This window comes from Patagioenas fasciata, chromosome 9, assembly GCF_037038585.1.
Source record: "Patagioenas fasciata isolate bPatFas1 chromosome 9, bPatFas1.hap1, whole genome shotgun sequence".
Classification (NCBI taxonomy): domain Eukaryota; kingdom Metazoa; phylum Chordata; class Aves; order Columbiformes; family Columbidae; genus Patagioenas; species Patagioenas fasciata.
The window spans coordinates 14,102,172-14,115,026 of record NC_092528.1 but is presented as its reverse complement, the minus strand read 5'-3'; the positions used below and the strand labels follow the sequence as shown (position 1 = coordinate 14,115,026).

The 12,855-nt window shown below is 38.8% G+C and overlaps 1 protein-coding gene across 5 annotated transcripts in view; it reads right to left on the bottom strand.

The window, feature by feature from the left end:
• Positions 1-12,855, bottom strand: part of NYAP2 (neuronal tyrosine-phosphorylated phosphoinositide-3-kinase adaptor 2) — a 137,662-nt gene that overhangs the window by 117,680 nt on the left and 7,127 nt on the right. For 4 of the 5 annotated variants that reach the window (XM_071812477.1, XM_065844809.2, XM_071812476.1 and 1 more), the window contains one exon: positions 11,834-12,076. In XM_071812477.1, coding sequence (XP_071668578.1) covers positions 11,834-12,039 — 206 coding nt within the window. In that variant the 5' untranslated portion in view covers positions 12,040-12,076. Of the gene's footprint in view, positions 1-7,169; positions 7,314-11,833; positions 12,077-12,855 lie in introns of those variants that run through there. The other variant, XM_071812479.1, reaches the window with a different exon arrangement.

Below are 12,855 nucleotides of genomic sequence, written 5' to 3'. Positions count from 1 at the left end.
CATCAACAGATCTGGGAGGAAGTGTGTTAAGGAGCAAAGGTGTTTCCAGGCAAATATTTTGCGAATAGTTTGTCAATACTGGAAAGGACTAATGGGTTTTGATTGTTTCTTTTTTCCTTCTGTCCTCATTTAGTCTCCTGAAATCTAGTAAAAGGCCACAGGAGGTGAGTGCAGAAAACATGTCTAAAAAAGCAGTATATTGTTCACCCAACTGCAAAGAGTCCCTTAACTTCTGATTAAAAATAAAATTAAAAAACCAAACAACAACGAAAAACAACAACAACAACAACAACAAAAACTAACCAAAAACTGCAGCAACAAACAAAACCACTCCACTACTTTATCTTCACACATAGTTTATTTTTCCCTGAAATGAAAAAAAACAAAACCAGAATACCTATCAGAGTGTTGTCAACCTTCATCCATTAAAAACAAAAAACAAACACCACCACCACCACAACAACAACCACCCACCAAAAAAACCTCTACACAATTCAAGAGGTGAGGAAGGAACTCTGGCAACATGATGCTGATGAAAACACTATGATGCTCAAATACAGTTTCCCTTTAAAAGGTGGCAGAGTCCGAGCAGCCACAAGGCACGGGTGTGTGCGCTGGGGCCGTGTGTGCTGGGGCTGTGCCTGCCTGTTTAATAAGCCATGAAGCTCTTTGGCTGAACTAGCACATGTGCCACGTGATACAGGGGTTGCCATGGCAAGTCCACATGCGGTTCTTCATCTGCTTCACCACAGACGTAGCTGAATTCAGATTAACAATGCAGGAATATGATTTCCTCAGAAAAAAAAAAACAACTGTGCTTTGCTTAGCCTAGCAGTTTGGATGTAAACCTGAAACAATTTACATGATCTGTTAAATGGTATTTGTAATATGCTGATAAAAACTCTTAATCTCAAAACAATAGCCACATAACACAAATGCTATCAGTTGAGTCTTTGAAAGCAGGTGTATATTTGCCATATATTACAGTACATGAATTTCAGTATATACTTCCATTTAAATACACAGAAAATTATATTTATGTTTCAGCCCTCAAAACACAGATATAGCTGGTAGAGAGAGGAATGGAGGACAACCATTCCAGCAAAATAACAAAAACCACATCAAATCAACTTTAAAATTCAGTCATTGCTTTTTTTATGTGGTAACCAACAGACTGACAGTCAACACCAGAGATTCCTGTGAAAGATGTTCCTGACACTGAAGTAGAAACACCTGATCAGTTTTAACATCTGGTACCAAAATTAAGCAGCTTGTTAATACAACAGGCTGATGAAGACCTTGTGGGCTGCCGTTGCTAACTCGGTAACAGGATATGGCTGGAGCTACTTGTAACCGAAAGCCAGGTTTAAAGAGGTGATTCTGCTCCCAGAGGGGTAGCCATAGGTCTGTTTTACCTGACTGAGGTCAGTTCTAGCCAAGCACACTGTTCCTGCACTTTTAGGAACCTCACTATGGAGGACCTACCATGAAATGCCCAAACACCCTTCACATACCTTCAGCATTTAATACATGTTCAGGCGATTTTCACTTATGCTGCTACTCCAAGACAAAAGATATCAAAGTCCTGAAATAATTTCTGATACTAAGGACAACCAACCTTCAAGCAAAAAAATTACAAGGAGCCTAACCATAAATAGTGAGTACCCAAGCCTCTGAGCAATTACATAAAAGTAAGTAGACCTCAATGCAATGGGAATTTTTAATAAAATTTAGCCCTTTGTCTCCATACTTTTCATAGTAGTGCTTGAAAAGAGAGAAATTACATTGGAAGGACAATTGACTCTCTCACTGTTTCTTTTCAGCAAGAAAACCCAGTGATAATTAAGCTTGAGTTAAAAGCCAAACAGATTCCCTCCACCCCTACACTGATTACCAACCACTTCATGGGGCTGGTCTCAAGACCTACAGTACCATTCCTGCTGCAATTACGGCCAGCTCGAGGCACATGGAAGTGCAGAGCTCTCCCAGCATGTAAATAACCAGGTGTTGTTTCTGTTCTTTCCCTTCTTAGAAAAGACTGTGCTGGGGCTTCATGGGTTTATTTCAGATCCTTCTTTTCTTTTAACCTTATGTTTTTTACTCCACTTAGCTTCTTCACGTTCCCATCCACATCTCACTTCCACAGTGTATCACAGGTTTTTCTCCAATAGCAGTAAGAGGGAAAATTTCCATTGTAAATCACTCGCTGATTTGAAAGAATCGAACACTAAAACACAAAGCAATGCTCCAGGATTTCCTCTCCATTAGTGGGCTGCATTTAGCATTGATTGTTGTTATTTTTAATTGAATGTCCATAAAACTGAAGACCTGCATCACTACTGATCCAATCAAGATGTTTCTCCCATAACAAAATTGCATAACAGATTATATGGATTTTTACTGAAACTACCTTGCGTCTTTCTGCTTATGGAAGAATAATATAAAATTCTAACAACTAAAACATTTGATGCAGTTTCAAATAACTCATTTTTTTGTGCTACTGGGTTTTGTTTATTACAAAATTGCTGATATCTCTCTCAGGTTCTTCTCATTACCAAAAATCAGAAGAATGAGATCACTAGTCAAAGCTCCTACTACTGTGATTTTGGTGTGAGCAGACTACTTTTTTAATTAGCTTCTCTTTTTTTACTTATTCAGACTTGCACATTGTGGAGAGCTGCAGAATTGTCTCATGTCAGAGTTACAAAGCTGAGCATAAGATAAATAACTTCTCACATTTCCCAATACCCCTCTCTCAGCCCTGAGCTTTCTGCAGGCAGCAGGAACTTGCTTCTCCATAACTGCATGCAGAGAAGCAAAACAAACTTTATGTTTAATTATAGAAGATTATTCTCTAGATGGGCTACATTTTTAAACAATCTCTTTTGCAACACTAAAGGACTCAGCGGTTTCCTTTTGTCTTTAAAGATTCAATTAAAAGTATGTTCCAGAAATTAAATTACAGCATGAAATTAGCTAAGGGTATGAAATACTGCATTTGCCCTACCATTCAGGGAAAGGCTGTACAAAGCAATTCAGTTAATGGCTCCTAACATGTGATCTCAACTTAATAACTAAAGTGCTCTCGGCTAGCAGAGGATCTACTGGTGAGATACGCCCTCTATAATCCACCAAAAGGAGAAATGGATTAAACTCAGGTAAATCTTATTAATTTATGGTAAGCCCTGCAGTTACTCTCATTTTTGATATTTCAAAAATGTTACAATTTTGTCAAGTAACACGCTTGTTGGCAGGAATATTTCTGCAGGTTTTAGCTGGCTGTGGTCCTCTCAATCTTGACACGTTCCAGAAGCATCTGCTGGAGTCTACTGGAAGCGTTCATTTCTCTCTAGCTTTCAGAGAGTACTGCTGCATGTAATTCATCACAGCCACTGGGTATACACTTCAGTTTATTCTTTGCTGTACTCATATAGGGAAGGAAATGAGCAGTCCCCTAACTCTTCAGCTGCCACTTTAGTCACCTGTTGGGTGCAATTTCAGCTCATGCTGTGAGCTTTGTGCTGCGTTTGTACACTGGGTTAGTGTTTCAGAGGAATCTAATTTCCATTTGGGGTCCTTGGGTACTGTGCAATTAAAAAAAAATAAAATAAAAATTCAACTTATGACTGCTTCTGTAGGACCAAACCAGCTCGCTGTGCTCATGGGCAGGCTCCCGGCAGCTCACATGTGGAGCTGCAGCATTCGCCAGCAGCAGCAACTGGCACCGCCAGCCCACGGCTGAGTGCGGCTGCCCCAGAGCTGAGGGGTGCCCCCCCAGCTCCTCCACGACCTCTCTGCACAGGAGATGGGGTTGGCTCTATACTGTTGATAAAGGCTCTATACTGAGGACACATGCCACACTGTGTGCATTATTTGGTTGATTTTTTTTTTAATATATTTTTAAACTTCACTTAGGATTATAAGTCAAAATAGAGTGGAAAGCCAGGAGGAAGAACAAAAGGAGAATCTAACTATAAAACCTTCAGCTAGTAATGTCTCTGCAACCCATTTCTTCTCTAATCTGTCCTTACTCCCATTTTAATCTAATCACATAAAAATCTAATCAGTCCATATGCACATTCCTATTTTCATACAATTTTTAAGCCACTGATCTAGCATAACGTGGCAAGAAGAAGACCGTCACCAGATGCTTCTGTCACAGAGGTGCTCTGTACTGACATTCTCTGCTCTCAGGGGCACACCCAGCAACTGATTCTCTTCTTTAGACTAAGAAAACAAACATCCTGATCAAGTTATCAACCACCATACTATGTATGTGCTTTTCCATGGAAGAAAATGAATGAATAAACAAAAGCATACATAGCCTGTCAGAAGAACATGCACAGGCAACAAATGCCAGCTGGGTGGGGCATGAAGTAATCTCTATTATTAATGGCAGCAAAATACAGCTGTGATTGATTGCCCTGGAAAGAGCAATGTACTGGGCTGTTTTTCTTCAACTTTATGAACAGGTATTGTTAAACAATGGATTTTCCTAAAGCCACAGAAATATTCACTCATATTACTCTATTACACAGATCTTCAGTTTTGCTGGGTTCTCAGGCTGGTGCTGTGTGTTCCCAGTGTGTATTACTGACAGTTCTGGCAGAAATTCCTAAGTGCATGTGGCTGAACCTGCATGTGTGCACATCTAAGAGCATGGTTAGCTGCAATTTTGCTACTTACTGGTCATGACACTACTTTCTTCATGTCTTCTGTACAGGTATCTGTCCTTCAGGTTGTAACAGTTCTTAATTCAGCTCACAGGCCATTACAACATTTGTCAGGTGTCAGTGAACCTCAGCATGGAGTACTTTTGGGTTACTGGAAGCCTTGAACCAGAACAGATTGATGCTTCAAGTTTGCCAGCAGTCCTGAGCTAGACTTTAATGTTACATGGCACATTAATGGTGCTGTTTAACTGTATGTATTTCTCGATTAACGAAGTCCAGCCTATATTAGTTATAAAGACCCTATGTGGGTATGCTTCCTTCTTTTTTTTAATCCAGTCTTCACAGTAACAGGTTTTTATTTATTTCTGCTCTAGACTATGCAATTTCATAATATACCGCAAGACATTTTCCAAGTAAATGCAAACTTCTCACTAGAAACAGCAGCACCACCAGAACCCTAGAGGGCTGTGCACATCTGCTTCCCCAGCATCTCTGTCTTGTTACAGGGGGCTTTTTGGTTAGAGGTACTGCTGGTTAATTTTAACTACCAAATTAAAATTATGGTCCCGCACCCTATACTTAAAGAGTAAGAAAGATAATGAGAAGAAAACTAGAAATAAAAGTGGGATGGGAAAGAATAACTGAAAATTGGAGATCCGTATGCCCCCAGCGCCTTCCAGCAACGGTGTGCCAAGGAGCATCTGCCAGGGGTACAGCACATCACCCCCAGAATGACTCAGTCTGGCAAGGAGGCACCAGCCTGCATGTGAACATCCGCCCAAATGGAACTGGAGCAAGGCCAGTTCCCTCCTTTACACAGGTGACCAGATCGCCTGTAAATACCGATAGCACGGAGACACTTGGACTGGATTTTTACATGAAGAAAAGGGGTCTGTAAATCCTTTAAAAAGTCCTCTGGGCTCTCTACAACCCCACACTTCTAATTATGCTTTTAAATATAGCAAATGAATGCTGAGCAAAAACATACCCAGCTACATAGTGGGCCAGTATATGTCTGAACAATTTGTGGAACGATGAAGCGGAAGAGATCATGTAACTTCCCCAAAAAAGAGTAAAAGTTGTAGGCAGGAGTCCTAAAAATCATAGAAAATTTATTGAAAATACCACCAAGATTTAGATACCAAACTGATAACAATTTCTGCTTTATTTTCTTGGTGCTTGGGATTACCAAGCAGGCTACTGGCTTCTATGATAAATTTTAATTGACATTTGTTACATGACTGTCCTAAAATAAAACTTCTCAGAATAACAGCAACAGCAATATAATATAGTTTGCATTGTGTCTGTTGTTTATTTTGTGTGGCAATAATACAGGCGACCATATGGATATGAGCATTTGGAAGGGAGGATTTGTTGGCTAGATCATCACATCTGTTTACTTATAAATGCAACAGAAATACATTTGGAGGTCACTGACTGCACAACCATTTTACTTACTCTTGATGAAAAAAAAGCTATCAAACTATCAATGCTATTCTTACTACATCAATGCAACTTCAAAAAAGACCCTACATTATTTTCATGAGAAAAAGGTTTCAAAATCATACTAAACACTTCATCAGCCAGTTCCACATAAAGGTAGCATCACAGTAATAATTTAATCTAGCATGAAATGAGTATGCAACATGTCCAGGAAGAAAATAAAGAAAGGAACCAGTGCCACAGTTAAGCTTCCTCGTAACACATATCCTTTCATTAAAGAAGCACATACCACTGACCTCATATCAAAAACTTACTAAGTGAACTCAGATTTGAATCAAAGACAAAACAACCACAGAACACAAAAAGCCCCACAAAACCCTCACACCGACAAAACAAATCAATAACAATAGGTTCAGAAGCTTATAATTTATAACATCTAAATAATGTGCTTGCAGGTATTTCAACTGAGCCCCTCACCATGATCTGAAATATTTATTGTAATTCTTTCACTTTTTTCTTGAGGTCTGGTTGTAAGCATATTGTAGTCTAGCAAGCATAAGTATTCCTGCAGATGTAGAAATGTGTAGTTCACTATGCAAAATTTCAGCTACAGACAAATGTTCAGAAAAAGAATAAACAGTACTTTAAGGATTCTTTTACCTAAAGTATTTTTCTGATTTAAAGACATTATTATACACAGCAAGTTCATAATGAAATTCTTTTCCTTAGATTATTTTTTATTCTGGTAGAAATCTTCTAGTAGAAACACCTCAGCATGTCCATATACTTTAAGATTACACACTTTTTCCTCAGCTGAATTGAGCTTTTGGCAGTGAATACTCCCATACATAGAAATATTTTTATATTTGCTTGCTGTCACCAACGCTTGATAACATTTAACTTTTAGCTGAAGGACACATAACTTATGCCTTGTTCATGAAGGAACCTAAGGACAAGAACTACAGAAAATCACAGACAGATAAGACCTGAATTCAATTACTTTCACAACCTTAAAAAAAAAAAAAAAAGAGCAAGAGAAAAATATGATCTTACTTTTGCCGATGGGTTAGTCTTCAATATTTGATTTGCCAAAGGAAGGAGAGGTTAGGATGACAGCTGTTCATCACAATTTCTTCTTTATTACAAGAGCTTAACTCTGCCACTGGCTGGCTGGCCCATTTCTGCTGGCTTTAGCACAGAACTGTGCTCCTGAAAGCTCCTCCTCTTGACAGCATCTGTCTGGGTACTTCCCTCCACAAGCAGAAACAAGGCTTTCCACAGAGGGATTTGGGTGCTGGGAGTGAGCTACAACTAAGGGAAACCATTAGAAGTAGAAATAAATATTTTGATGGCTGAGTCCAGGATTTGGCAGGTAGAAATTCATGCCCACTAACACCATCAGCTTTACACCAGAGCAGTCATAGTGTCACAAATCAACAGCTTCCCCAACAGAAACAATAGCTTGAATGATGCCTAACAACTAGATGCCAAAAGTTTGAAAGCATATATATCCAACTCCAGCCACTCCCTATGATTAATGCAGCATGTCTCAGCATTCAGAGGAGGAGGAGGGTTCATTATTTGTTTCTTACCAAGATTTTATATTTATACAATTAAAAAAAGCACTGATGAATCATCCCCACAAGACTATGTATAACAGATATAAAGTATCTAAATATATTTATTTCAATTATGGGTGAATCAGAAAACAACTGCTCGTTCTAACAGATGCCCTATGTAAATTCAAAATACTCACCTTTTTCCTGGCACCCCTAAATACTGAAGAAAATCTACCTTCTGTTCCCAGAAACACTGCTTACAGAAGATATTTTATCATGGCAAATGTACTTCTCAGTACTGCAACTTTATTGCCAGTGAAAATGATACTGCTTCATAACTTCATTTACAATTTATCAGCTCTGTGGGCAATATGCCAGTGTGTTTTCTTGGTCTGGACACAGCCACCTTGAGCAGACAGTGATCAAGTAGGGAGACACACAAATAAAAGATGGAAGAAAAAAAGTCTAAAACTTAGGTACAAAATATATATACAAACATATTTATTGTGACTTACTTTCAGCTACAGATCAGCACATTAACCTTATTTTCTCTGCATGATCGCTAAATACCATACTAAAATTAGGTCAGAAATTCAGATCAGCTGACTCAGCCCAGCAAGAACAGACAAAGACTACTTGCCTTTTTTTTTTTCCCACTCCAATACGATGTGTTGTATCCCCTGCAAGGTACAATAGATCTATATTTTTTTTTCCCCACAATTAACCTATAAGAACCACACACGATGAGACAGCAATCACACTGAAGGTACATCAATGCCACTGAAAAAAAGGCAACACAATGTATCCTTAGGAAGGCAAAATGTACAATCAAACAGCTTTTTTTTAGGTCATTTTTCAGATCTTGTTTCCAAACTGCTCAGACTAATGGATTTCAATAAACTTTTAAGTCATTCAGCATACTTATTAGATGATTTAGGTAAATAACAGCTGCTTCCAAATAGTATTATGTGTGAATAACACCACTTTATTAGATAATAAATTACTCATTACTATGTTGTTAATATACATGATCAGCCTTTTCTTAAAAGAGACCATCTGAACATGAAAATTGAATAGCTTCTCAAAAATTCAACAACCAGACTATTAGGCAATTTTCAGGAGGTGCCAAAGACTTAGAGGTGCCTTATTATGATTCCCACAAGCACAAGGAGTGCTTGCTTGAACCCCCTCTCCTGCTTAAAATCTACCTGCAGTTAATAGCAGGGGATTGCTCCCTTGTTGCTAGGGAGATTGTTTTCAGCTGTTGGTAGTCTCCAGACTGGCAGCACTGTTATCACTGCACATGTGCACCACTTGCTATCTAGGCCAGGCTATCAGGAATTAGGGATAATATAAATACCCACCAAAATAAGGTAAAGGCATAAGGAAAGCAGTACAGAACAAAGAAGAACTCAATAATCCTACTTTACCTTTCCTGACTGCTGTGTTTCAACACACAACATGGTCATGGATGAATTTCTGGAGGTTACCACAGGAAGCAGACTCTATTGCAATCATCCTAAGTGACTTCAGACATCATGCTTCCTTTACTCAAATCAGATGTTCTCCCTCAGTCTGCCATTGCTTTTAGTTTTCCTAGTCAAGGGGTGATCACAAATATCTCCTTTTCCCCTCCACATTTACTCAGGAAAAAGAAAAAGACCCACAGCATTTTCCAGGATGTCCTAAGGTGTTTTTCCTACTTTGTTTCCTCAGTGTGACTGAGACAAGCCAAGTGGGGAGGGGGTAGAGTGGACCGCTGCAAACATGGCTTCCCACAGAACACTATATTCAAGAACTGTTGATGCCTCCAATCCACATACATATACATCCTGTCCTTTGATAAAGCCACTACATTGCCGGTAATCTTCCTTGTGTCTTCTGACTCTGCACCTGGGGAGAAGAGCTCTGTTCTCAGTGATCTCAGTTTAGCATGAGCAAGAATTTCATGGTTTGGCTCAGCCCTAAACCCTCTGCACTTATCCAGAACTCTTCATCAAATCACTTTGCCCAGATAAATAAATAAAACCACATAAACCAACCACAGGGCAGGAAATACTGCTACCACCATTCGAGTTAGGTAGAGAAGGTAGACTGTAAAGAATCAGGTAGGTCCACAACTTACTCTCTCATGCCTCAAGAAACTTATTAATAACAAAACCTGTTCTGACACTCAGTGACCTTTATGGTCACTTTACAGGATAGCCAGAGCACGGCCTAATTAGCTGTCAATTCTGAAACCCATGTTCTAAATACATCTCTATACATTGACAGTTTAACATAGGTTATCATCAAAAGAAGAAGTTGCCACAAGGACAACGGAATTAATTTTTCCAACCAATTCTAAATTAATGAAATAATGAAGTTTCAGTAAATTCAAAATATTTGCAAATTTGTTTAGTTCTTCCCCTCAGTTAGGAAGAGCCAGCAATGTAAGTACTCTTCATCTCTCTACTCTAAACAGCAATTTATTGACTAATGCTGTTATATGTGCTCACTTTGCACATGAGAGAGATTCAAATCCTTCCTCTGCCTAATGTAACTAAAAAATAACTTCCCTCTCTATCATATTATGACACATTTTGAGGTGAGTCTCCCTCCCCTTTCCTTTTGGAAATTTTGCAGTTTATGTAGCTATTCAGTAATCAAAAGAGAGAAATGAACACTAAACAAAGACGGTAAGAATGAAACCAAATGTGTATTTAGCATGAATCAAAACAAACAAAAAAACACCCTCCTGCATTAATTTGCTGCAAGGAAAAACATTTTCTCTCATAAAGTGGCGCATAGTATAGCTCCTGCTATAAGCAGCCTATGCCTTTGACTCCGATAGTTTGAATCCCACTAAAGATCACCTAAAAGTTGAGTTGACAAGATAATAGTCCAGAAGGTACCAAAATACACTTTGCATGGGCTGTCATTATCTACCTTAACTTCACATTCTTATCCCCCCAACCAAATGACTGACAGTCCAGAAATATAAACAGTGACAGTCCTGGAATGTAAAGCAGCCATAATTTTGCCTTACGCAGCTGCTTCTTTCTCCACTGTCAAACTGTGTGCACTGCTTTTTTTTCTCTTTTAACATTCCATCAAAATTACCAGACTACTGAGGCATTGCTGGAACATTCACAGCACAGCATGTCTGTTATACCTGGATGTACAGTACCCAAGACACAGCATAACATTTAATCATTTAAACTGAGATGCAGAAGATTCATGCTGGGGGAAAAAAAAAAAAATCAAAGGACCTCCTGTCAGTTTGTACTCAAGCCCTCCATTTGCATATAAAAGTTTAGCATTTGGATGGATGATTTACCTGTATTACACAATTTGTCCCTCTCTTCGAGAAAATGCAAATTTTTGTATGTAAATGTGTATATAATAAATACTTGTCTTTCCCATTCAACCTTATTTTCTTCTCAAAGCGGCTGTAGAAATTTCATTGCTATCCATTGGCACAAGAGGCCAGGTCATGTGAGTGCTCCTCTCATTAACTGTCAATTAAAATCAATGGAATTGTTCAAGAAGAGCCATTATGGGGTTCTGCCCATCAGGGGGTTTGATCCATTTTCCTTTAAATAATTACAATATTTTTACTGACTTCAGAGCATGCAGAATAGTGAGAAAATAACAAATATCAGACTTCTTTTTGTAAAACCTTAGGCAGCAATTAGAACACCTTGAAAATTTATCAGATTTAAAACATCAGCTGAAGGAGAGTCTATTTTGACCTGTAAGGCTGTTCCTGTCTTGTAAGAGCCCCCACAAAAACCTGTATTCACACAGAGCACACGTTGTCCATTTAAAAGCACTGAGTGGATAAGGACTTATTTACCACTAGATCAATATCTCCTATTCCAAACACCTAAACTTTTTGTTATGAATCACACCTGCTGAAGATGCCACATGAGGTCAAACAAAGTACATTTGGATGGGAATACTCTCTTCCATTGCAGGAGGCAGAACCATTCAGTATTATGCCTACACAATGTAAACACGTGCAATTAGCAGCCTCACACGGGCCAATGCTCTCTATTGCTTTTACCAGCAAGCTCCTTAGAAATCAACTGGTCTAACGCATTTACCGTACTGGAACTGAGCTCCTCACCGCTCATTCACTTTGCCAGATCACTCATATTTTATAAAAATATTTACCGTTTTATTGCTTCTTCTTGTTTTCGGCGTTTTTCACTCTTTTCTTTCAAGTAAGCCAGGTTCGTTTCATTCCTCATGCGATCATTCTCTCGAGCAATGTCTGATGCATTCTGTATAACCAAGCCATCATAGGCCTTCATCCCCATATCTTCAATATACTGGAGAAAAGCGCCCAAAGTGACCTCCTCCTGATTAGAACTCATCATCTTGCAGGAGATAATGAACAAAGGAAAGCAACGTTTCCTGCAGGTTGAAAAACACATAATACCTTATTCAGTAAGAAAACAGCTTATGGTTTATGACAGCAAGATTTTGTCAATTGTACATCTCAGTAAAAGACAAATTTTTAGGCTTTCTCCTGTCTAAAGGATAATAAGCAAAGCAATACAGAACACAGAACATTACTCAAGACAAGAGGAGATTAAAACCAAAAGTCTGTTCTTCCAAGTGATGCAGATCCATCCAGTTATATATCGTTCAAATCCCAAAAATGTTTTCTCTCACCCCTTTGTTTTCCTAACACCCTTCAGTTGCAATGACACTGACCTCCCCAAATCTCAGTCTGAATTGGACTGACAAGGCTTCCATCCTAGGACAACAGGTCCTTTTCACAGTTTAGATAAAGTTTCAGCAGAGCAGATCACCAGACAAAGTTACTATTTTGTAGGATATTCCAAACTTCAGGTAACAAAAAAAAAAAAATTCCATTTTTTGGAACAAAAAAGTTCTAAATTTTCTTCAAGTTCAAAATCTGGAAAGAAATATTGTGAAATAGTCTCCTATATTTCTTAGTAATGTAGAGATGAGCCCATAAGCCCTGGTCATCTGTTGCCTAACAGCTTGTTAGCTTGAAGCTCCAAGAATGAACAAGAAACCCCAGCTGAACTGGGACCTTCAGGACTCTTAAGCCCTTGAGTTCTCCAAGTTTCCATATTTCTTCCACAGGTATGACAGACACTTCGGTTTCCAGCACCTCCAGCTAATGCAGCAATGGAGCACAGACATACTTGGATGTCCAGATC